This window comes from Leptonychotes weddellii, chromosome X, assembly GCF_054177405.1.
Source record: "Leptonychotes weddellii isolate Sample4059 chromosome X, ASM5417740v2, whole genome shotgun sequence".
NCBI lineage: Eukaryota > Metazoa > Chordata > Mammalia > Carnivora > Phocidae > Leptonychotes > Leptonychotes weddellii.
The window spans coordinates 70,614,339-70,641,144 of record NC_138385.1 but is presented as its reverse complement, the minus strand read 5'-3'; the positions used below and the strand labels follow the sequence as shown (position 1 = coordinate 70,641,144).

The 26,806-nt window shown below is 44.4% G+C and overlaps 1 protein-coding gene across 17 annotated transcripts in view; it reads left to right on the top strand.

Annotated features, from left to right (window-relative positions):
- JADE3 (jade family PHD finger 3) overlaps window positions 1–23,479 on the top strand; it is a 137,881-nt gene extending 114,402 nt beyond the window's left edge. For all 17 annotated transcript variants that reach the window (XM_081809340.1, XM_081809349.1, XM_031026831.2 and 14 more), the window contains 5 exons: window positions 2,976–3,143; window positions 5,649–5,765; window positions 16,435–16,905; window positions 18,338–18,455; window positions 20,369–23,479. In XM_081809340.1, the coding sequence (XP_081665466.1) occupies window positions 2,976–3,143; window positions 5,649–5,765; window positions 16,435–16,905; window positions 18,338–18,455; window positions 20,369–21,279 (1,785 nt within the window). In that variant the 3' untranslated portion in view covers window positions 21,280–23,479. The remainder of the gene's footprint in view (window positions 1–2,975; window positions 3,144–5,648; window positions 5,766–16,434; window positions 16,906–18,337; window positions 18,456–20,368) is intronic.
- The last annotated feature ends 3,327 nt before the right edge of the window (window positions 23,480–26,806 follow it).

Sequence of the window (26,806 nt, the reverse complement as noted above, 5' to 3'; positions counted from 1 at the left end):
AGGTAGTATACCATGTATGTACTTCCTACTTTCCTAAGATCTGAGCAATTCTGAATTTCCTTATGTTTCTCACCCTAGGGTTTTCAGATAAATGATTGTAGGCTTGAAGGGAAAATAGTACAAAGGTTATCTGTATATATTTTCAGTATCTGTCCTTCACAGTTGGGACCAAATATTAAGGAATTATTTTCAGGTTCCTCGACTAAAAAAATGAAATGTAGCTTAATAATTCTCCTCAAAGATGATTTTGTTTTGAAAACATATCCAGTAATGACTATAAATGATGCGCTTTCCTCACGTAGAAAGGGATGACAGTAACACCTGACCAGGCCTTGCAGAATATAAGCTGGTATGTATTAAAGCTGGATGTTGGTACCACATAAAGTTTCATATAAAAGAGATTTCTTCCAAAGTGAGTATAGCCACTTGACTTCTAAAGAGATACTTAGGTTAGAGCTCCCTCTGTTGACTGAAGAGTGACTTAAAATGATTTGGAGGATTTGGTTTACTCCTTAACAGAATCAGGGACATGCTGACATCTGTATTTATTAAACATAATTTTTCTTCCTTACTGCCACCACATTATGTCAAATGTTTGTTCCTCTGTGACTATAACACACTTGTGTCAGTATTTTAGAAGAGAGGTTTACATCAATAGACTTGAGATTTTAACATTAAAAATGTGAAAATTGGGAGCATTCCAAGTCCCTTTGTATATTCCATTTTTGGTTCTTAGCCCAGGTATTGAACACTCAAACTGAGGCCTAAATTAATTTGTCTGAAGGTACATGCTCATAGTTTTTTATATCTGTCATATATATGTTTGGCACTGAGTTTATTAACCCCCTGAAAGTATATGTAGAACATATGTCTGTGCATGTATAGAATTTTCTCAGGAGAGGCCACAGCCTTCATCATGTGGTCTAGAAAAAACTGAGAACCGCTGCTATGCAATACAAGCTCACCATGAATAAGTCTACACAAGGGCTCAGTAAATGATATTCTGCCCAATGGAAGGGCCAGGAGATAAAGGGTATTCCCAGAACCACTGGTTTTTCTTCTGCTGGTCCGAAACAGGTTCTATTTTAGGAGGAAGCTTGCTTTCATTTCCTAGCAAACTTTCTGGACCTCAGAGAAAGAAAACCTTTTGAAGGTCAGGAACCTTATAAAATGATGCCCTACTGTTGTAAGAGCAGCCTGGTTGGAGTTCAGCTTCAGTTCTTGACCTAAATTAATCTGTTCTACCAAACCACCTATTTGATCTCAGCATAGAAAGCATTCCAGATAACTGATGATAAAAGACCTACCCCAGTGACCTTACAGTCTCACTGAGGAGATGAAACATAACAGCTAAAGTAGAGAAGGATACATGTTGCCAACCACGTACCTGGTGAGGGAAGCTATATGTTGAGTAGCGGGCAGGGGTCAAGAAGTGGAGCAGACACAGGGGCTCTATGAACTGAGAAGTGAGGTGAGGAACATCAGGCTTTAGATCAGAAGCCAGCAGACTTTTTCTTTGAAGGGCCAGGTAGTAAATCTTTTAGACTTTGAGGGCCACATACGGTCTCTGTTACGTATTCTTTTTTTTTAAACATCACTCTAAAAGTATGAAAACCATTCTTAGCTTGTTAACCTTACCAAACAGGCCTCAAGTAGTAGTTTGCCAACCTGTGGTTTAGACGATGGCGGGGTGAGAGCAGAAGGAATTTCTAGAGGGTTTGTTGCTGTGCAATGGAATGAAATCTTTGTTTTAGTAAGAAGAACATGGCAGCCAAACAGAAGGAGGATTGAAGGTGTGAAGGGGGTGGAAGAGAATTTAAGAATAAATCAATCCAGGCATAACATGATAAGGACTTGGATGGATGGAGCAGTTGTGGTGGGGATGGAGAGGAAGGTCAGAGCCTAAGGGCCACCTCTGTAGGGAGGACTAGCATGCCCCAGGGGCGGTAGACAAAGGGAAGTAGATAATATGAGTACAGGAATTTTGGATCTGGAAGCTGGGAAGCATGGTGGTGATATGGATAGTTTAGGGAAAAGGGGCCAGTTCGGGGGTAACATGATAGTAACCGTTGGAACCTGAATCCAAGCTATGGGTGAACCTCCTGGGGTAGGCACAGATTTTGAAGCTGCCTTGGTGAATCGGTCAGTGGTGGAAAGTATACCAGGCCACATGGGGAGCCAGGTGGCCCCCACGTTTAGTCCTTCATGGTGAGAGTAGAGCAGTAAGGAGGGGAAAGATGGATGAGATTGGAGGTAGTGAAAAGGAAATCTAGAATGTTTTCCAAACTTATCTCCCCTCCCCCAGTAATTCATTTATTTGTCCAACTTCATTCCATAAAGGATTTGAAGCAGCTTTCAGAATTCATTATGGAGTATTGTGATTAGTCTAATATTCTATTCAATTCAGGATTCATTCACAAGTCCCTTTTTCTTCAACCCAAGCAAGTAATTGCTGTGATTTGCTGAGTGCTTTTTATGCACCAGGCTCTGTTAGGCTCTTTGAACATTAGCTCATTTGCTGTTCAGAAGTTTCATTCTGTTTCCTTTTTAACACTTTTTTCTTGATTACAACAGTGCATGGCATGTAGAAGTTATTCAATAAATACATGACTGATAAGTATAATACATAATCATTGAAGAAACTTTAGAAAACAGAGGCAAAAAAGGAAAAAAGTATGTAATCCCCAAACTCAGATAACAGTTGGGCTAGCCTTTGTATATATTTCCTTCTAGTCTTATTCTTTTGTCCTTAAAGTCAGTTCTCATAGACAGACATGCTGATCTTAGAACAGATGCTGGAAGTTGCCCTTTTTTTGAGTGTTTTAAAATTACTAAATCCCAGATATGAGCTTGTTGGGCCTTATTTGCCTCCTTCTCCTGAAAGTGGAGGGTACTCTGTGACTGTGTACCAGAGCAGACATCATTCCTGGTGAGAAGATGCTAACCATTCTCCCCTCTCCTCCTCGTGCCTCCAGGCCTGCTACGGCATCCTCAAGGTCCCAGAAGGCAGCTGGCTGTGTCGTTCCTGCGTCCTGGGCATTCATCCGCAATGTCTGCTATGTCCAAAGAAAGGGGGGGCCATGAAAACTACCAGGACAGGGACTAAATGGGCTCATGTCAGCTGTGCCCTGTGGATTCCAGAGGTAAGAACTCATCCAGGCCTGTGAGCCCGTTTGCTCCAGGAGGCCCCTGTTTCCTACAACATTCAGACTGGCTTGGGCTTCGTGGAGATGCTTCATGCCTGCCCATGTTTCTGAGGTGATAGGGCTTCTACTTGAGCTCCCTCACATCCTTCTCAGATGCAAGTGAGCATGTAAGCCTGTGCTGATTCACTTACAGGTGGTGATACCAGTGCTACTGGGTAAGTTTGTATGAGAAGAGAGGCACAAAAGACCAGGATGTGAGCAGATTTTTTTAAGGTGAAACTTACTTAAAATACCAAATACGAAGTGCCCAGTTTCATGAATTTTTACACCTATCTATAACCACAACCCCGACCAAGACCTGGAACACCCCAGAAATAGACATAGAGCACCCCAGAAGGATCCCTCATACCCACTTTCCAGTCCCTCTCTGGGTCCCTCTTTACCTTTGCGATTGCTATCACTATAGATTAGCTGAGTCTGTTTTTGAATTTCATATAAATGAAATCATACAGTATGCACTCTTTTCTGTCTGCCTAGCACTCCTTGTTGTAGTGTGTATCAACACGCATTCATTTCTATTATTGAGTAGTATGCTACTGTATGGATATACCATGATTTATTTATCCATTCTTTGATGGGCATTTCAGTTGCTTCCAGTGTTAGGCTATTCCAAATAAAGTGAGCAATAGTTCTTTCGCCCACTATAATGGTTGCCCTTTGATTTTTGAAGCTCTTTTCAGAGCTTGGACTCAACGTTTGTCTAAGAGCTGCTTCATTCAAAACTCCATCCCTCATTATTTAATCTGGTCCTTCAGTTGCTGATATTTTATAAGGGGCTGTGTGCGCACTAAGTTGATTAAAGAGAGTGTCCAAACATTACTTGTCCTTCTTATGGCTGCCTTTTTTTTTTTTTAACCTATTTGAACATCCCACTCACATCCTCTTTCCCCAACCCCTATCCAAGCCAGCAAATTTGTTAGGCAGTTTAACTATAGGGCAAGAGAGACTTTAGAATTCAGTAGCTGATGACACTGTATCGGTAATTCATTCCCCTTTTCAAACTTCCCTGGCTTTATTCTTGTTAATGGCAGTTCCAGGGGAGTTAACTATTTAACAGTCGAGCTCAAGCTCACAGAGTCAAACTGTCCATGATAAATACTATGGTATTCTTATGGATAGAGAAGTGTTTTTTACAATATTTGAGTAATGGTTTCTTTTTCATACTAAGAATATCCAGCTTATAGACTGACATGAACTCTCGGGTTTCTGGCCTGAGAGTGACTGGTTTCCTGCAGCAAACGCTCAGCTAATAGAGCAGGCTTTCTTAGCATGAATTTAGAATATGGCTCCGGAAGAGTCCTTTAGAAATAAAAGAAGCTTTCTTTTTTTTTTTTAATTTTTATTTATTCACTTGAGACACAGAGATACAGATAGAGCGAGCACGAGCAGGGGGAGAGGCAGAGGGAAAGGGAAAGCAGGCTCCCCGATGAGCCAGGAGCCCAACGTGGGACTCGATCCCAACACCTTGGGATCATGACCTGAGCTGAAGGCAGACGCTTAACCATCTGAGCCACCCAGGCGCCCCTAAAAGAAGCTTTTTTATCTGTTGACTTTGTCTTAGGGTTTTTAGTACCTTTTGAGTTGCTCAGGATCGCTCTGATCTTTCTGCTGTTGGTTTCTTGATGTGGGTAGAACTTGTACTAGTTTAACTAGCTTTATTCAATAGTCCTTCACTCTTTTTTAAAGTTGTGGCTCTCTTAGAAACTCATGTACACATTTGTAAGAGAGCGGGAGAACACTTTTTACCAGAAGTTGCCTAACCCCTTATTTTCATATGGAAAAAAATGTTTTCCATCTCTTTTTAAAGCCTGCCTTCCTTTCAGTACTCTCCCAAAGACTGATTTCACTTTGAAGCTACTTTGGCTGAAAGAGTAGAGCAAACTGTTAATAGTTACACGATTTAAAAGACTGGGGTTTGAAAATGTTATCATCCTCATCCTTCCTCCTTATGTGCTGCAACCTCTTCATTACCCAGATAGCTGCTACTTTCCAGCAGTATCATGTTTCTTGGTAAACTGAACTGAAAGACTTGTCACTGCCTGTTTTTTTATCCTCAGTCAATTAAATGACAAGGCATATGGCACCATCTCTAACATATAATAGATGCTAGATTTTGTGAATTTTAATTCCTTTCCTTAGTGGCTTTCTTTGGTTCCAAAGTAAAGTATAGATATCTTGGATTCATTAAGGTAACCATGCTCCATCTCCACTCCTGCCCTCTCATTCTGTATATGAATCATTTACATTACTGGGAATGATCGAAGGTCTGAGCAGTGGCAAGGGACAGGTTTCATTTATTCTTGGTTCCATAGTAACCTTAAGAGATGTGGCTCACCTCATTGTTTTGATGTTCTGAGCTTCAGGCGATATCATTTGTGGTTTGCGAAAGGTACTTCTGGAATGCCTTGTTGCCTCTGCCTTATGGTGGTGTTTTATTTGTAGGTCAGCATTGCTTGTCCGGAGAGGATGGAACCAATCACAAAGGTCTCCCACATCCCACCCAGTCGATGGGCCTTAGTCTGCAACCTGTGCAAGTTGAAGACAGGGGCTTGTATTCAGGTAAGTCACCAAGGCCACCACTGAATTGGCCAGACTCAACTTGCCAGTGACAGCCGCCTCGTAACCGAAAGTTTACTTGGGAGGCCTCCCACTCACTCCTAGGGCTCTGCCATTGTACAGACCATTCCAGAAGCCATTTTTTTAGACATTGCCTCTGGACGCTTCAGCCTACTCTTTTCATCCATGGTGGTAGTTAATTTCCATCCTTTGCTGTCAGATCTCTGATGAATTAGGTGAGTTCTGAAGCTAGATGATACCATCCTGGGTGGAAACAAGCCATAACTCTTAAAACAACCAGGCCCGTGTTCCTGTGCAGCTCACCCACCAACTATGGATGGACTGAGGTTCCAGGATGATTTAACCAGTGACTCTGTTGCTGGACTAAGGACAACTCATTTTGGTAGGGAAAGATGCATCTAAATGTAGAAATCCTGCCAGATAGGTTTGAGAGTCACTCTCACAGACAGATTTGTTGTATATGGTAGTACAAGTAGAGTTTTCAGAGACGTCTGGGGTACAGGAATACAGCTGCATGAAGTGGAAGCAGCTGCTGGTGCCCCCAGCAGTGACAGTGGAGGGTGGGGTGGATGAGATTGCCAGAGGCCAGTTACCTCCGGCAAAGGCAGAAGGGTTGACCCTTCTACACTCCAGGCCTCCTGCATAGGAGGTACAGGTTGGTTAGAGTTAGAATTGCCTGCTAAGGTTCTTCACAGAAAAGGAGCCATATGATGTCATCACTTAGGGACAGTGGCTCTGGGTGTTTCCTGAGGTTTCTTGCGGTCTGGCTCATCTTGTAGATTTCTTGCTGCAGACCTGGGATCAGCCACTCCTCCAAGTAAACCTGGTTCTTTTACTGAGAAATGGTATTTAAAGAACACAATCTGGGCCCCAAAGACCCTTTTAATTTCTTAAATTCATTTTTTACATGTGACAGAATTGGATACTTTGTCCTGCCTTTTTTCTAACTTTTTTTTCTGCTGATATTATTTAAGGACAGCCGTTACAAAGGAAAACAATTTAAGGGAACACTAATCCCACAGGATCTACTAGCTTTAATGCATTGCCTGTTTAGGTTTTCCTAAGTTCTGTCCTGGTTGCCCCTCATATGTGAGCCCCTTGGAGACCAAGGTTGTGCATCATTCTTCCTTGGATTTCCCCTAGCAGAAAGGGGAGTGCCTGCCCATTGTCAGTGCTCAGTTAGTGTTTATTGAATAAATATATCCATATTTAATTGTATCATAGATTTGTTTATAATATTCATTCTCCCCACTAAAAAAATGAAATATTTTCCATGTTTTTATAATTATTAGCCATTTAAAAAAATTGTTTAAGTTATCTCTATGCCCAGCGTGGGGCTCAAACAACCAACCCCAAGATCAAGAGTCATATGCTCCACCAACTGAGCCAGCCAGGCGCCCCATTATTAGCCATTTTATAATAGCACATTGAACTTATATCCTTTAATTTACTTACTTTCATTGTAGTACCTGCATTTTTATCCCTATCTTTCCTGTTTTAAAGGAGGATTTTTTAGAATAGTTAATAATTGGCAGCATGACTGTGGTGAAAGAAAACACTGGCCTTGATCTTAGCAGACTTGAGTTGGCATTACAGCCCCACGTTACCACAGTCTGCCACACTGTCTGAGTTATTATCTGAGGTTTATCTTCCTTAGTAGACTGTAAGCTCAGACTGTTTCATCCTTAGATCCCCCACACCCCTGACATGGCAGACAGACAGTAAATATTAGATTGATGGATGGATGAACAGATGGATGACGGAAGCATTCTGGAGTAGGTTTTTCATCTGCAGGGCAATGGTTCTTACTTTTATTACTTAGAGCTTAGAGTCTGCATTTTGTAAAGATCATACCAAATTAAGACTCTTAAATTTTTTATTATAAAGAATTACGTTTATTCAACAAATATTTGAGTGCCTAATCGTGTGCCAGGCACTGTTCTAGGCACTTGGGATTTATCAGCAAGCCAACAAAGAACCTTGTGCCGTGGAACTTAGGTTTGAGTTGGGAGAAATAGGGAATAAGGAATAGATACTAAATGGTGCATGCGAAAATGGGAAGTGCTATAGAAAGGAAAAATGTGGAGTACGGTCAGAAGGTGGGGAGTGTGGGGTAGGGGGCATGCATTACAGGTTTAAATAGAGTGGTCAGAGTAGGACTCATGGTAGAGGCGACATTTGAGGAAGGACTTGAAGGTAAGAGAAAACAATGCAGATATTTCAGGTAAAAATATTCCCGGCAGAGGGATCAGCCGATGATCGGAGATAGGAGTGTGTCTGGCCTGTTTGAGTGACAGGAAAGAGGCTAATGAGGCTAGAAAGGAGTGAGTGAGAAGAGAGTATCAGAGAGCTCATATGGGAACTCGACTGGTTAAGGCAGGGTTGGCAGGTTTTTTTCTGTAAACGGCCAGAGAGTAAATGTTTTAGGCTTTACAGGTCCTACAGGCTGTGACGCAACTACTCAGCTCTGCCTTGAGCACAGAGACAGCACCGGCAGTACTTAAGCAAGTGAACGTGGCTGTGTTCCAGTTAAACTGTGTGGACTCTAAACTTTCAGTTTCATATGAGTTCACGTGTCATGAAGTAGTCTTCTTTTTATTTTTTATGTCATTTAAAAATGTAAAAACATCCTTAGTTCCCATTCTTAGCTCTTGGGCCACACAAAAACAGACACAGCTGCCGCATTTGGTCTGTGGGCCATAGTCTGCCAGCCCCTGGTGTGGGGCTTCCAGGGCCCTTATGAGATCTTTTGTTTTTGCTCTCAGTTGAAAAAGGGGGAGCCACTGACAGGGTTTGAGCAGGCAAGTGACATGATTTGACTTGTGTTTTTAAGGGATCACTCTGTAGAATGATATGATGTCTAATATTCGCTTCAAAATAATCTGGGGGCAGGGTACTGTGGGGGTTAAAGATGAAACAAGATTGGTCATACATTAATTCCTATTGAAGCTGGCTGATGGGTATATGGGGGTCATGATTAGTATTCTCTGTGCTGTTATATAGGTTTTTAAATTTCCATAGTAAACAGTTAAACAAACAAAAATAAGCTCTGGCTGCTGTATTTAGAGTAGACGGGGGAGGGAAGGTTAGAAACAGGAAGAGCAGTTAGGAGGCTATTCTAGTAATCCTTGTGAGATGGTGGTGGCTTTGACTGGAGTAGTAGCTGTGGAGGTAGTGAAAAATGATTAGATTCTGGATGAATGTTGAAGGTGGAGCCAATAAGGATTGACTGTGAATCAGATATGAGGTGGGAGAGAAAGATAGGAGTTGGGGATGCCTCCAGGTTTGGGGCCCAAACAGTGGGAAGGATGAAGTTGCCATAAACCCAATAGAGAAATCTGCAGAAGAACAGATTTGGGGCAAGAGATGATGAGTTCAGTTTTAGACATTTATGTTTGAGATGTCTATCCGACATCCTAGTGGTAATGCCAAGCTGGCAAGTATCTGTGTGAGTTTGGAGTTTGGGAGAAGTCCCGGACTGCAGACATGCATTTGGGAGCCATTGGCCTAGAGATGGCTTTGGCCTGGACTGGGTAGGATCACCGAGTGAGTGAGTGTGGATAGAGAGGAGAACAGTACCGAGCACTAGGCCTGGAAGCATTGCAACATGAAGAAGTCCAGCAGAATAGGAAGAAGCAGCAGGAGGAGACTGGGAAGAAGCCAGAAGGAAGACAGGAGGAAAACCGAGAGTGTGTAGCAGCCTAGACATCAAGAGGAGAAAGCATTTCAAGGAGAAGGAAAAGATCAGTGGTGTAAAGATGCAGCTGAAGTAGGAGGAGGACTAGAGATTGACCCCTGAATTTAGCAGTGTGACTATTGGTAATTGGGAGGAACCGTTTCGGTGCAGTAGTGAATGCAAAAGCTACATTGCCAATGGTCAGGACAAAGAAAGGGAGTAGGAACAGTTCAAAAAAGTGAGGTAAAGAGGTCTTGTCTTTAAGATGGTAGAAATACCAAATATGTGTGTACACGTGTTAGCACATAGAACATCGCAGTGTGCATGAAAGGGAGTGATCCAGTGGAAAGGAAAAACTGCTGGAGTGAGGTTTTCAGTAGGTGAGAGAGGGTGGGGTAAAGCGTGCGATGAGGGGGTGGCCTTGGGCAGGAGCACTGATAGTTCTGCCCTGTTAAGAGCCTTGAAGGCAGAGTGCAGGTGCAGTATTAGGTACGTGTGTTGGTGGGGATCTGCAGACGTGCTCTTTCGATTGTTTTAATTTCCTCAGTGAGGTAGGAAGCAGGACCATCAGCTGAGAGTGAGGTCCAGAGGTTTGAGGAGAGGTGTGAAATCATTTTATGGTTTGGGGAAGTGCAATGTGAGTGCCAGGCTGTAGGAGAGACCCTCCCCCTTGAGTGAGAAGGAATGAACATCAGGTGACCTTCTGAAGTGTGTTATTCTTTTCTCACCTACATTCTACTTATACTAATAGAGTGGTGTTTGTTTTCCATGGTTGATACCTAGTTTTCCTGTGGGAAAACAGACCAAAACCTTTTTCTTCCTTTTAAACCACCACTAAAGAAAGTTAATTCCGAACTCATTAGTAATTTAGCGTCTTGTTCCCTGTATGTGAATCACAAACATAGTAAACAAATACAGTAATTCAGTAGGGGTCAAGTTTTATTAACATCATTATTCTTGGGGGGTTTATTTTAAGTCTTTGTGATTAGTAACATATTTAGGGTATTTTGTTTTATTAACTCTTTATGGATCTCTTAACTATCTGTGAATTGTGTTTGTTCTTCCTGCTTCCCAGCAGTGGGAATACATATATCTATCCTCTTCTTTTGATTTGGGAACATTCACTGGGGAAGGATAGAATCCAGCACTGGTGGGTTTGGGGTCTAAACGTAGCCAATGTCTACAGCTTCCATATCTGGAAGCTAGAACCTTTCTCCTGAGCGTGAAGTCTTCTGATAATCCTGAACCAGATCATAAAGACTAGGTTCAAATGAGATGCCCCAGACAGCTCTGGATTTTGCCTAGACTTTGGCCACAGTCCCTCTAACTGCCAGCTTTCCAGAATTCCTGTAGGGTCCTTATATGGCTTGTGTTCAAGCCCCATTCAACCTAGATCCAGAGGCTTTCGGTTTTCCCTGAGAAGAAAGAAAGAACACTGGTTAAGATTAGGACCTTTGGGGGCACCTGGCTGGAAGAGCATGCGACTCTTCATCTCAAGGTCGTGAGTTCAAGCCCCGCGTTGGGTGTAGAAATTGATTGATTGATTGATTGATTGAATGATTGAATGAATGAATAAATGACACACATACACTTACTTAAAAAGAAAAGAATATGACCTTTGGAGCCAGACTTCTGGGGTTCACATCCTGGTTCCACCTCCTTCCTTGCTTTTTATACCATCTCAAGGAAGTGACCTACCATATCTATGCCTCAGCTTCCATATCTATAAATGGAGATGATAATAGTACCTACTTAAAAAACGTGGTAAAGTGCTCGCTTCGGCAGCACATATACTAAAAAAACGTGGTAAAGGGCTTAGCACAGTGCCAAACATTGAGTAAATACTCAGTAATATGTTAGTGGTAATAGTAGTTGTACTTGTTTTTAATTATTCATATTATTATTCCTTGGAGTTAATTGGACTTTGCTGATGGAAAGCCGTAGCACTCATCCAGCCAAACTGAGGAGAATCATCAAACATTTGGTGCTAGATAAGTGTCCCTTTTGACAGTAGAGGGATGTGGTCATGTTTGAAATCACATGCAAGTGGATCTGAAGTCAGGATAAATCAGTGGGCTGCCACGAGTTTACTGTTGGGCTAATAGGAGTTTGATTATGAGGAAAGTGAACTTTTTAAAAACAAATGAAAATCTTCAACAAGTGGAGAAATGCAAGTATGCCTACTCAGTGACTGTACTTAATATTTTTTCATATATTCCAAATTTTGTCAGTAAAAACTGTTCTGGTTCTAAGGGATTTCTGGTCCCTGCCTTCAGGAGTTTATAGTCTATTAAGGGAGGCCGGATGTAAACATGGGAAAAGTTAAATAACACTGAAGTGACAGCTGCCCTCCAACCTTGCAGACCCTTAGGGATGAGAGGTCAGAAGGGCTGGTGGCCACTGTGGGTGATGGAGTTTAAGTATAGAATGGCTGGAGTAGGTTTTGTAGGCTGGCTTGAACCATTTATGACATTGTGTCAGTGACAAGAGTTTTGAGAAAATTACTGTACCACCCAGTTGTCTGTTCACAGATTATTTGGGATTAAAGACAACCAAATGCATCAAAAACTAATGATGTACTGTATGGTAACTAACATAACATAATAAAATAAAATTTAAAAAAATAAAAGACAACCAAATGGACACTGTCCTGCAGCAGGACAGGAACTGCTGAGGACATAAGCGCCAGGCCCTTGCTGTTCCAGGCAGGTGTCATCCCCTTTTGAGGAGGACACACTATTTTCTTTAGAGGGTGACAGAATATCTCTTAACTCACTTCTTTTCTATAATTTCTGAAGAATATATAGAAAATTATTCTTTCCCCCCCTAAAAATAAATAAACCACCATGAAATACCACTTCATACTCACTAGGATGATAATAGTCAAAAAGCAGGCAATAACAGTTATTGGCACGAATGTGGAGAAGTCGGAACCCTTGTGCTTTGCTGGTGGAAATGTAAAACATGCAGCCACTGTGGAAACCAATTTGGCAATTCCTCAGTAGGTTAGATGTAGAATCACCGTATGACCCAGCAGTTCCACTTCAAAGTATATACCTGCAGTTTGAGAGGTGTCCAGGACCCACCCTCAGGTTTAATAATTCACTAGAAGGACTCACAGAACTCAGAAAAGCCATTGTACTCATGGTTACCGTTTATTACAGTAAAAGGATGCAGATTAAAAAACAGCAAAGGGGAGAGGCACATAGGGCAGGGTCCAGGAGAGACCAGGCATGGAGCTTCCAGTTGTCGTCCCCAAGTGGAGTCTTGTGGACAGCGTGTATTTCTCCCACCAATGATGTGTGATAATCCACAGAGTATTGCCAACCAGGGAAGCTCATCCAGGTCTTAGCATTCAGAGATTTTATCAGGAGTTGGTGACTTAGACACAGTTGACCCACCCGCATGGCTAACCGTAGTCTCCAGTCCCTCTAGAGGTCAGGCTCATCCCATGTGGCCCAAAGCCTTTACCATAAATCACATTGTTAGTGTAGACTCTCTGACATGGCCAAGGACCCCAGATAAACAAAGACCTTTTTATCAGTCAGGACATTCCAGAGGCTTAGAGGTTACCTCTTAGGAGCTGGGGGCACAGGACCAAACCTTTCTTTGGGCAAGGTTAATCCTTTAATGCACCTTACCAAAGAGAAATGAAAACATACATCCACACAAAAACTCGTACACAGATGCTCACAGCAGCATTATTTCATAATAGCCAAAAAGTGGAAACAAGTCAAATGTCCATCAGGTGATGAATGGATAAACAAATGTGGTATATCCATACAATGGAACAGTATTTGGCCACATTTTTAGAAGAATGAAATTCTGACACATGCTACAACATGGTTGGACCTTGAGAACATGCTAAGTGAAAAAAAAAAAAAAACAGACTAAAATGCCACATGTTGTATGGTTCCTCCTATATGAAATGTCCAGAATAGGCACATCTCCAGAAACACAGAGTTAAATTAGGTGGTTGCTTGGGGCTGGGATTGGAAACAGCAAGTGACTACAGGTAGGCATGAGATTTCTTTTTTAGAATGATGAAAATGTACTAGAATTATGTAGTGGTGATGGTTGCAAAACTCTGTAAACATACTAAAACCATTGAAATATATACTTAAAATTGGTGACTTTTATGGCACATAAACTATATCTCAATAAAGCTGTTATTTTAATGGGCATCATAATACTTCCTCTGTCATCTTAAGTGGTTACAGTAGAAATAAATTAGATGTATATAAAGGCATTTTGTTTAATATAATGTTCTAACTATATGTTTTTGGAAAAAAGTAAATAGGTATTTGATTGGCACCAAAACTTGGTTGGCATTTCTCCTTTACCACCAAAATATACAGACCTTCAGCTATAAATATCATAGAATGACCTTTTTTTGCGACTGGATGGATTTTATGGCAATTTCCCAGGGGCATTCCAATTTTCATCTAAGTACACAATTTTTATTCATGTATTCTTTTATTTTGAGTAATTTATAGTTATGTCTCTACATATGTCTATAAATTTGACCTGACATTTCAGGTTTTTAGCGTCCCTTTTTTTTTAAGATTTTATTTATTTATTTGACAGAGAGATATACAGGGAGAGAGGGAACACAAGCAGGGGGAGTGGGGGAGGGAGAAGCAGGCTTCCCGCTGAGCAGGGAGCCCAATGTGGGGCTCGATCCCAGGACCCTGAGATCAAGACCTGAGCCGAAGGCAGACGCTTAACAACTGAGCCAACCAGGTGCCCCTGTCTGACTTTTTTTTTTAAAGATTTTATTTATTTATTTGAATGAGAGAGAGAGCACAAGAGGGGGGAGGGTCAGAAGGATAAGCAGACTTCCCGCCGAGCAGGGAGCCCCAGTGCGGGGCTCGATCCCAGGACCCTGGGATCATGACCTGAGCCAAAGGCAGACACTTAATGACTGAGCCACCCAGGCCCCCCTTTTTAGCTTCCTTTTTTAAAGATTTTATTTATTTGAGAGAGGGAGAGAGACAGAGCATGAGCGGAGGGAGGAGGCAGTGGGAGAGGGAGAAGCAGACTCCCCCACCGAGCAGGGAGACCGATGTGAGGCTCGATCCCAGGACCCTGGGATCATGACCTGAGCTGAAGGCAGATGCTTAACTGACTGAGCCACCCAGGCACCCCTAGCTTCCTATCAGTAATAGTTTTATGTCACATATTCATCCCCTTGAATAGGAGACAGTCCTTTTGCTTTCTCTTCCCGTATTTTTATCAGTTACTAAACAGCGAAAGAGCACTATGCCCAACACTTGTAATCTTTTGCTAAAGAATGCCTTTTGCTATGATATGTTCTCTAAATGACTGGCTAGTTTCTTAGCCAAGTGATAACAAAAGGTGCCCAAATAAAAGTACATTTTTGGCTTTCGTTATCATCATTTTCATGAGGTTTTTCAAATACATGGACATTTTAAGGACACAGATTTCAGTGTAAGGTAACAAACTTTTCCAGTAGAGCTGTCCAAAGCTGGGGTGGGCTGTCTCAGGAATGCAGTTTAAGTGGCTAGATTATCACTTACTTGAAAAGTGGAAGGAGTTGGGGGGGGCGGGGCAGTGGAGGTAGAACATCAGGTACTCTAGAGGGAAGGACAAGCAGTAATAAATGTGGAGCTGGATAAGATGATCTTAGAATTATATTTCATCTCTGGAATTCTTTATCCTGTAAAATTAGCCGAAATGGAATCTGTCCCCATTAAAGCTTTGATGGTTACCAGTATTATCTTAGGTGTTGAATTTCTCCATCTATTATAAGGAAACTTGTCAGGGTTTGCATTTTTTTAGTCTTTATTCGTGCCCAAGGTCATTCCCTATTTGTAGTTATCGAAAACCCAACATACAGGTAATTGAGCAGTCTGCCGCCCAGATGCAGGCTTCCAAAAGAGTTGAGACTTGGCTTTCACCATGGGAATTCCCACTATTTTTAGAAACAAATCCTCCATTGCTTTCTCTCCCTCCTCTGTGTAAGCATATACATGCACCCAAGCATTTAAAATCCTTGGAAGGAAAGCTGTAGCACTGTAACCAGAACACATGGTAATTGAGACTAAGTGAAGCTCAGGAGGACAGCAGTCCCGGGCTGGCTTCTTCCTACTCTGCCACTCTGTAAACGAACCCTCAGTGCATGCTACTTAACAAAGGTGTTGCATCTATGAATGGCAGAATGTTATAAACTTAATCTCAGGTTGTCTGTAGCCCTAGTTTCCATAGAACTTTCTGCAGTGATGGAAATTTGTGCTGTCCAGTATGGTTGAAATGTGGCTAGTGTGACTAAGGAATTGACTTTTTAATTGTATATAATTTTAATTAATTTAAGTTTAAATAGCTACTTTTGGCTAGTTGGCTTCCATGTTGGACAGCACCCCTATGTAAGAACAATTTCAAGAAGTTAGGTTACTTAGATATAGGAGAGCCTGTGGCCTTTTTAGAACCAGTAGATACTCTGGCAATAATACTGACTTTGTTTTTTCTTTTGTTTATTTAGAAGCATTTCTTTTTTTTTTTAGAAGCACTTCTTGAGCACCTGCTTGTTCAAAAGTTGATAGCAATGCAAAAATGAATGGCACAGCTTCTGTCTTTAAGAGCTCTAGCCGGGGATTTGACATTTACTATACTGTAGGTACAGTGTGGAAAGTACCATTATAGAAGCACATAATAAGGTGATGTGGGGGACACAGAGCAGGTACAGCATGACTCTTCAGAGGGGTCAGGGAAGACTTCTCAGAAAAACTGAGTGCTTGAGCTAAAACCTGAAAGGGGAGTTTGAACTTTTTTTTTTTTCCCTCTCTTCTTTCGGTTTTCTATAAAGCAAATTTCCTGGGTTACTTGGAAAGCATCTGTCATGGTCAATTTAGGACCAGTTCTCTCCGTGCCTTTCCTTTGCTTCCCGTGAGGGATATAGGGCTTCCCTCTCCGTCCCCCAGCCCTGCTGCCTTAACACATCTGTTCTTCCTACAGTGCTCTGTGAAAAGCTGCATCACTGCCTTCCACGTCACCTGTGCCTTTGAGCACAGCCTGGAGATGAAGACCATCCTCGATGAGGGCGATGAAGTGAAGTTCAAGTCTTACTGCCTCAAGCACAGCCAAAATAGGCAGAAACTCGGGGAGGCTGAGTACCCCCTACACAGGGCTACAGAGCAGAGCCAGGCCAAAAGTGAGAAAACCGGCCTGCGGGCACAGAAGCTTCGGGAGCTGGAGGAGGAATTCTATTCCCTGGTCCGCGTGGAAGATGTGGCCACAGAGCTGGGGCTGCCCACACTAGCCGTGGACTTTATCTATAACTACTGGAAACTGAAGCGGAAAAGTAACTTCAATAAGCCGTTATTTCCTCCGAAGCAGGATGAAGAAAACGGCCTGGTGCAGCCAAAAGAGGAGAGTATTCACACTCGCATGAGAATGTTTATGCATCTACGGCAAGACCTAGAGAGGGTAAGGTGATCAGCTGTGGCTACTGTTTAGGTCTCGGTCTGCATAGAAATGGAGGCCCTGCTTCCAGTTTGTTGTTTTCTAAAGGCCAACTCATTTATAGTGTGGGCTTCTGTGTCCTTGCTTATCTTCTGATCGCACAGTGGCCCCAAACATTAGACTCTGTTTAAACTTTTGACAGGCACTTTCAAGGGAATTAGAGAACCCTCACTTATATGCTGTAGGACCCTTAAATCTGAAATAAATTCTCATTTGGTTTACTTCTTATTCACTGTTGAGCCTAAATTGGCTCAGCTATATTTTACTGACACATGAGACTATGGACTGAAGAGAGAATGAATTTTGTTGAGGGAAGAACTAGATCAGAGTTTCTCAGGCTCAGCACTACCGACATTCTGGCTGGATAGTTCTTTGCTGTAGGGGACTGTCCTTTGTTGTGGGGGATACGGTAAGATGTTTAGCAGCATCCCTGGCCTCTACCTGCCCCCAACAAATACCCGCCCAACATACCCAGCTGTGACAACCAAAAATGGTTCCAGATTACCAGAATGCCTCCTGGGGGGTCAGAATCGCCTCTGGTTGATACTCTACACCAGATAATTCCATTTAACTCACTTATTCAAAGATAAGTTAGGCCCTGTGTTTACCCTAGAGAATTTTATAATCAAGTAGAATTATGGAGATGGCTTGTTTTTCTCTCTGCTACCAGAATTTGGAAGGGAATAGATTTGGCTCACTTTGTAAAATTGAACTCACACATCTATAGCACTTACTATGTGACAACACTGCTCTCAGCATTTCATAAATATTAACTCATTTAATCCCAACATGCCAATGAAGAAAGTACTATTGTTAGCCCTATTTACAGATGAATAAACTGGGGCTCAGAAAGGTGGGGTGATTTGTCTAGGTGGGGCAGGGAGTATGGGAGCATGAGGATTGCCCCCTTGTGACTGTGGAGATTTGGCCGAGCTGGAGGTGTAAGCAAAAAAGCCACTTTGAGTCTTCCCAGCAGACATTTATCCTGCTGGTCCAGCACTCATTAGAAAATTGTACTGGACCCGGCATCACCATTGTTTTATTCAGGCATCTGAAGGGAAGGCCAAAATGTTCAATCCTCACCCCGTCTTCCCAGCTCGGCTGTGCAGATAAACACTGGGCCCATCACACCACAGGGACAGGAGGTTCCACGAGGCGGCTCAGGAGCGTCTTGCTTGTGCTGCTGATTGATATGGGGACCGTGATCCCCTGACTGCCGTGCTACATGAATTCCTGTAGAGTGGCCCTCTTGCAGCTTCTGTGCTCTGACTTCTCTCCTCACCCACCCCCATACCCCGCTTGATTTTAGTTGTCTTCATTTTAGCTAAACAATTTATAATTGTCAGGTTTACGTAATATGACAAAAATCTCTGTTTGCTGCGGGTTGGGCTTTCAGGTCCGAAATCTGTGCTACATGATAAGCAGGCGAGAGAAGCTGAAACTATCACAGAACAAAATACAGGAACAGATCTTCGGTTTGCAAGTCCAGCTTGTTAACCAGGAAATTGCTGCAGGTAACCTTATATTAAAGATGTCCTGATATAGACTCTGGTTACATCCTACTTTAACAGTTTAAATTTTATGTCAATTGTTTTACCTAAAAATGTTTTAAAATTCTTGTCAAATATCTCATTTGCTCTAGTCCAACCCTGATACAACATGGCCCATTTCACTGTCAACTCATGAGGCAAGAAATCTCAAGGTGGGGTTGGGGGACTTGCAGGTTTAGGGCAGATAATCTAGGTGTGAGACAGATACCAAGGGCCACTAGTTAAAGCCATGAAATTATTCTATAACCATCAGATTCATTTAGAAATCAGTAGGATAGGATCTAATCCTAGTTTCCAGAAAACGTTTAATTCCAAGGTTACTCATCTTAACAGTAATTTGTTAAAACAAACCCTTAGCCAGTAGTTAGGAGATCTGGGTTCTGTCTCTTCTTTACTACTATTTGTCGAGTACCTACTGTGGCCTAAGAACTGAGCTAGAGAGCGGAGCCGTCAGCCAGCCAGAATCCCCGCCTGTAGGGTATGCTGCCCACTTGGTGAGAGAGACAAGTGAGCATAATTACAGTGCCCTAAGCATGGGGAGCTTGGCTGCAATGACAGTCGTGTTGGGTGACATTTGTAACCTCCCCGTACCTCATTTAATACAGAGGTTGGTGGCAGAGCCTGGGCAGCCAGGAGTCACTATGCAGGGTGCACAGAATCTAGCTCCGGCTAGAGTAAGAGAGACACGCAGAAATGAGGTGTCACGTAGGCATCAGAGGCTCTGGGGTATTTGTAAGGATCGTGGGTCACAGCAGAATGGTATAGCAGGTGGGAGCGGGGCTGCTCAGCCACAAAGACACCGGGACGGACAAGACAAGGCAAACCAAAGGACAGCAGGGAGGGGCCCGCGCGTGCCAAGGAGATTGGCCCTGAGACCATGTGGCTTCTGCTGGGTGGGAACCAGCCCTGTGACTGCTTGTGCTGTCGGCAGGTGGCAGCCCCTGGCGGGGATGAGAGCTGGTGGTACTCACCACGCACCCTCAGGGACCACGCGCAGCCTAGGCACCTACTGGCTGGCCTCTCGTGGCCCAAGGTGAAGTCCCTCTGCAAGGAGGAGTTGTTCGGTAGTGCTTGTTTTCATTTCAGAGCGCTCCAAGTAATAGAGAAAGGAAGATCTGTTCTAAATATGATCGTAGGATGACATAACCAGGTAACCGATTGCCAGTACTCCCCGGGCCAAGCCCAGAGCAGGTCATGGGCAGGAATGTTGTGATTCTTCTCTGCTGGCCTTGCCACTGCACAGCCTGCCCCACACCTCCGTGATGGCCACTCATCGTCGGGAAATTATTTTAGGTTCAGGACATAAAATACACGGGAACCACCCACTGCCATCTCTGCTGTTGCCAGGTTAAAGCACATATCCACCTACTCCTCGCCCATCAGAGCCTGTGCTATGTCCTTGAGGGTTGATACTTGACTTGCTTTAGGAAGGACAGAAGAGATTGGAGGGTAGGGTCTGAAACCTTTTTAAGACACATCCCAAGTGCTGTACAGTACTCACACGTGCGCACACAGATAGGGAGACCCTGTCCTAAACCACGGCTAGTGATGTTCCTTTCAGAAATGGAGGGGGCAGAGCTGGGGACATAGGGGGTGGCGCACTCGTCTTTGGGATCACTTTACAACTGGGAGGGCAGAGGGGAGGAGGCCGAGAGCCACACAGTGAACGGTGGCATCGCTGAGTTTCCCCCGGTGGTACCCCCGCCCCACCTCCCGTCCGGCCCACTCCAGCTTCCGTGCCACGACGCACACCCAGAGCGAGACCGGGGCTTGTCAGACACGCGCAGGAGCGGCTCGGTGCTCCCTCTGTGCTGCAGTAAGCACGCGCGCCGTTCTTTAAATCGGGTGTGAACATCAAGCTTTCTTTTTGCTTTCAGGACTTCCTTTGACAAATGCACTAGAAAACTCACTGTTTTACCCACCACCAAGAATTACCTTAAAGTTAAAAATGCCCAAATCAGCGCCAGAAGACTGCCGAGACAGCCCCGCAGAGCCTGAGCCCGGAGCCCTGTCCTCTGCTAGCAGCACCCCTGCCCACAGCATAAGGAGCGCACAGGTGCCTCAGGAGTCACTAGAAACGAGAACGAGACCGTACCCGCGACACCCACTGGAGAGCAAAAATAACCGTGTGCTGGCCAGTCTCAGCCACTCTAGGAGCGAAGCGAAGGATCCCAGTCCTGCTTGGAGCGCCCCATCTCCAGAGTTCTATCACGGGCAGTCGCTGGGGAAGCCTCTGGTCCTTCAGGCTGCCCTGCATGGACAGTCTTCCATGGGGAACGGGAAAAGTCAGCCTACCTCCAAGCTTGCCAGATCCAACGGCCTGGAGGGCAGCTGGTCTGGAGATGTCACCCAAAAAGACAGCTCGAGTGCCATGTTCTGTGACCAGGAGTCCATGCTCAGCTCCCACTTGGCCAGTCAGGGCACCTTTAGAAAATCTACCGTGGAACACTTTAGCAGGTCCTTCAAGGAGGCCACCAGCAGGTGGGTGAGGACCGCAGAGGACCTCCAGTGCTGTGCAAAGCCAACCAAGAATATTAACCCCAAGGAGCAGCTCTGGGGCAAGCAGCTTGTCAGGCGGTCTGCAGGGAGAGCTCCCTATCAGGAAAACGATGGGTATTGCCCAGATTTGGAGCTGAGTGATTCAGAGGCAGAAAGTGATGGGAATAAAGAGAAAGTCAGGGTAAGGAGAGTTAGCTCAGACAGGGAAAATCCTCCCCATGACTCTCGACGGGATTGCCATGGCAAAAGCAAGACACATCCCCTTTCCCACAGCTCGATGCAGAGGTGATCAGCAACCTCCAAGAGTAGCGTAATCTTTGCCTTTGCCCCATACATTGGGGGAAACCCCCACACCAAAAGGATTCTAGCATATGTCAGGAGGAATTGTAGTGAAAAGAATAAAATGTTTCCACAGTAAATTGGCTTGCAGCTTTTGAAACAGTTCCAAGTCTAGTTTTCACAAGCACATTATAAGAATTGCAGATTATCCGGAAGTTTTCCTGCCAGAGGCTGTTGAGAACGGCTGGGCCTAGAGTACTTGCTCAGTAAATACTTGGGGACAGCTCTCCAGTCACATCAACACATTGACGTACATACGTATTAAGAGTCCTTGCGTCCTTCACGGATTTGCAAGAGACCATGATTATCAGACACTAAAACTACTTATCTTTTGAAGCTACAGCCTGTGACTCCCAGAGTCCCTGTCTGTAGGCAGTTTCTAACTCCACTGGTACCTGGGAACCTGCCGCGGGGAGAGACCAGGGACCGACATCTCAGATACTGTCAGACTCACTACCCTCTTCCTTTGCTCCGCACAAGGTTGAGCTCTTTTCGCAGTATCTTACCTTACCGAGTCAGTACTCCTAATGCTTCTGAGTGTCCAGTGCCTGTTCCTAGACTTGCTTGTTGGGGACGCACTTGTAACTACTTCACCCGTCTAACAAGCATAAAAGGCTAACTTGTGGATAGTGTTTACAAAGGTACAAAAAAAGTACTACTTCCAAGGAAAGTGCTCTGATTCTTGCAACTTAGGCATTTGTGAAGGATCCCAGAGCCTTTCCCAAAGTGAGACCAATTCTGGGGGATTTGTACCAGGTCAGGGTTTTTGTGTTATTGTTTTCAAATCAGTTTGACTTAAATAAGTTTGGCTGACAGTTTTTGTATACCTGCTTTAATGTTTATAAAATTTTTATTGAGGTATAATTAAAATATAGTAAAATGCACAGAGGTTAAGTATTCTTACCTGCTTTAATTTTGAAACAGATTTTTATTGTCAAACAGAATTTGAAAGCGTGTGTTTAACACATGGATATAATTTAGCTTTGTACCAACTTTGAATCCGAGGCAGTTTCCCAAACAAAAAGGCTGGAGCCATTTTTCAGAAGTTGCTTATACCCTGTTCCCAAACTATCAGCTTTGACTGATTTCTGGGAGGAAGAGAATAATTACATGTGTGTGTGGGCGGGGGGGGGATAAAACACGTCTGCTTCCCATTTAAAGAAGGGGGAAATGTTACAGTTTTTAAAATGTGAAGCCGACTATAGTTCTCTGCTCTCTTTTCTTCTTAGCCTTAAATTAATATTCTCTTTCTTCTAGTTTGGGAAAGTGTAGTGGGAGTTTTCAGACAAAAGAGGCCATTTTTAGATTTTTAACGTTGCTTGCTGGTGAGCCAACAGCCCCACTGCGGTAGGCGCCCGGCAGCCCGGGGCTCCTCCGCTTTCCGCCAACATGGGAAACACAGCCCTGCTCCTCTCCCCGCTTCCGTTCCTGCAGCCTTGTTCGTGGGTTCCGTGGCTTTTGCTTTGTTCCTCCTTTTTGGAAAACGTCTGCATTTTGCCTCCCCTTTGGCCACACCTTGACGATGTTTCTTCTATGCCCGTGTACGTGTGTGAACACGCCGTAGCATGTGTGGAAGGCACCCCGTGTTCTGCTCGGATGGAAACAGTGATGAATTCGCCAAATGAGGGAGACTGTTTCCCGTCTGTATGCACTAGGTTCCTGTGCTTTTTCTCTGAGTTCTGCTGGGGTGGATATGAATTTGACACCTTCCTGGGAATGAAATTTATAATGGACCTGTGTTCTAAACTCCTTCTGTTCAAGGCCAGTATCACAGCCTGTGTCCTTTCATGCCTTTTGATTCTGAGTGAGTGCGAGGAAAAGCAAACATTGAAAAAGTGCTTCAGCCAAATTCCATATGTAATGCCATTGGGAGAGGATTGACTAAAATCATTTCAGTCAGGGAAATATAGTTGTAATATTTTTACAGGATTTTCCTAAGTAAATGAAGGAGCCTTCAGTTGTATAAATTTCAATTGCCCCAAAATGTATTTGCTACATTTTGCTGTTGTTTGAAGTATTACCTCTTAACCTTCTTTTGTTATTTTTTTTCATTTTGTCTTATATAGTCCAGTTTTCCAAGATAAACTCAGTCTTTTTTCAAATGTCACCTTTTTACCAATACTTTTTCATTAAATTATGAAAACTGCTAACTGCTGTCAGTGTGATTATTTCTTAATTTGGCATATGGGTTTTAGAAAATCTTACATATGTTCCTTTTATATTTAAGAATCTTATTCATTAAGCAACACAGATGGTGGGGGGAAAGGACAGAGCGGGGGAGGGGGGAGGAGGAGGAATTGAATGTTTAGCAGCACAGATTCATGATTCATGTCAATACCGGGGACCAAAGAGAGCTCTGGGGCCTTGGACTCTATCCCCAAATCATGATTTCATCAGGCTAGTGAGACAAAACCTTAGGCTCATCATTTAAAATCACCAAGGAAATGGATCCTATCCAAAGTCACAAAGTCCAAAAGACTGAGATGGGGCATCACGTAAACATACACTCTTTACAGTAGTCATTCTATCTGGAGCCATGTGAGTGTGTTTTGCAGTGTCGTGGGGGGACCCTGAGGGCATTATCAACATTTTCTCAAACATACGTTTGAGAAATGTACTTACCAAAGGCCATTGGGTAAATCGGTAGTGAAGATAGTTAATAGCTTAGGTTGTTTTTCTCCCCCTTCTTTCCCTCCCTCTCTCTCTCTCCCTCCCTTTCCCCCCCTTCCCCCCTCTCCCTCTCCCTCCCTCTCTCATCAATGGCTAACTCTTTTGATTCAGTACATTGTTAGCTAAGATGTTGGAGAACTGAAACTATAAATATACCCTGTTGTACCCAGCAAAAGCTTTGCGGTTTCTTTTTTTTAAGATTTTATTTATTTGGGCGGGGGCGGTGCAGAGGAAGAAGCAGACTCCCCGCGGAGCAGGGAGCCCGATGCGGGGCTCGATCCCAGGACCCTGGGATCATGACCTGAGCCGAAGGCAGACGCTCAACAACTGAGCCCCCCAGGCGCCCCAAGCTTTGGCTTTATTCCAATGTCCCTATCGCCAGTGGGAGATGAAACCTTTGTCTTTGTGTTGAAGAAACTGAAATTCAGAGAATAAACCAGATGATGCATAACCCTGGGGTTTTGTTTTTTTTCCCCTCCTGGGCTTTACAATCCTCAGCATGTTTGCTGACCCTTAAGAATTGAGAAAAAACACTTGATAGGAGTAAAACCTTACCACTGAGTAACTTTCATGTGATATTTTCCAGAAATGTATCTTATTCATAATAAACATGTATTAGCTTTTCACGGCATTAATTCAGCTCTTCTCAAGTTTTATGGAAAGCAGCAACCGTGTGTTTTTTTTTTTTACAAAATCACTTTGAGCTGATAAAGGCGTGCCCTGAGGCGGTCTCTCCTTCGCAGGGAGCTCAGCACTCAGTGACCCTCAGCACTGTTTTTAAAGGAGGCTTCTGTGATTTCAGTTCGCGTTCCTGTGTTCCTTCGGGGATTGGAAATAATCGGATGGCCTGAAGCTGTGAGGATAGCTGTCCTTGAAGTGAGTTGAGGTGGGGGCGGCTCCAGACCCAGACTGGTGTCCCCGGCCCTGTTCGGTCATGATGAGTTCTTCGGCCTGAAGGTCCCTAAAGCTATGAATCGTCTAGATAACCTGTCGGAGCAGCGAGCGTTTCTCCTCTGGTTAAGATGGGTTTGGGCTGACACCGCAAGCTCTCAATCTCCGTCCCCTCCCCTCACTGCACCTCCCGCGCCACCTTGCCGATTTGCTGGAACCCAGCTGGAGAGGGGGAGCTGGGCTGATGAAGCTGCACCCCTTACAGCAAGTGACCTCAGCGTGGAAACCACCTGCAGCCCCACCCTCCAGTCCGCATGAGCTTCGGGAGTATCGCTTCTGTAAATCACACAGGGACATGGGTCCATTGTTTCCACATGACGAGGAAACTTCGAGCTAAGAGTTGCTGACATTTTGAAAATTAGCACCTCATTGACATAATCCCCTCAGCTTCAAGAGAGAAAGACCCTCCCGCTTGGGCGGTTAGCGCTTCCGATCTTTGAGCTGCTCAGGGGAGAGCACGTTACACGCTAAACTCCGGCTTCACATCAGCCCGGGACACCAATGAACAAGACCAAACGGGGGCCGCCTGCGTCTTAGGGCCAGAATCCGTGCCAGCGTCCTTGTCCCCCCCCCCCCCCGGCCACCCCGTCCTCAAAGATGGGCTGGGAAGTACACTGGCAAAGAGCTGGCTAAAGGGCGGTTTCAAGACAACTACTTAGGTCCCTTAGGGAAGCCAACCGAGACCAAAACCCTGCGTAGGACGGTCCCCGAAACTCATTTGGGACCAGTCAAGCCTTCACATAGTAAGAATGGCAACATTCACTGAGCCCTCACTCTTGAGCCCTTTTACGGGAACCACCTTCTATTTAGTTCTCATGACAACCATACGAAGGTGACACTCCGAGCTGTGTGTGACACATGTAAAAACGGGCCAGACGGTCAAGACAGGTTATTCAAGCCTCCACAGCTAGTACACAGCAGGCTTGGGGCTGGAACCCGTGAGATCGCCTCTACACCTCTTACCCTTGGCCACTTTGCTTGACTCTATGCCCCAAGGCCCTTCTCTAAGTGTCCCTGCTCCGCTTCTCCCTGAAGAAAGCCACCCAAGTTAGGGTTTAACCCCAGGAGTTCTGTACCCTTGGTCCTTGCCACCCTGGACAGAGAGGATAGCACCAGAACTCGTCATCTGACACAAAGGCACACAGTCCAGAGGCCCCCGTCCAAAGAGCAAGAGAATTCACACCAATCTGGACGGGACGGGTCTCACGGGGGAGCGAGGACCTGGGGGACTTGCCTTCTGCAAAGCTGGTCTACCCTGTAACTAAGCGTGGTCGACGAAACAATGGCCCCCAAAGATGCCTCATCCCTAAGACCTGCGACTGTGCTACCTTGCACGGTAAAGGGACTTTGCAGATAAAACTAAGCTGAAGGACCTGAGGTGGGGAGATGATCCCTGACGATGCAGGCGGGACCAACCAGTATAAACGCGAGGGTAATTATGAGAGCGAGCGGCAGGATCCGCAGCAGGCTCGGTAGCAGTAGGCGATGTGACAGTGGAAGCAGGTGGTTGCAGCGATGCTGAGAAAGGCCATGAGCCAAAGGATGCAGGTGGCCTCTAGAGACCGAGAAAGGACAGGAAAGGAATTCTCTCCTAAGGTCCTAGCCCTGCCTACGCCATGATTTTAGACTTCTGACAAACAGAACTATAAGAGAATAAATCTGTGTTTGGTGTTTAAGCCACCAAATGGGTGCTACTTTGCAGCAGCAGAAATAGGAAACGAATATCCTAGGCATAGAGCAACTGCTCCTCGCTCTTTCAGAGGCGCGTTCCGCCCTCCCAAAGGGCCCACCTGGGCTGTGGCTGACCACTCAAGGTTGCACCGAGGCTTTCTCTCCTGGTGGACACACTTTCTGGA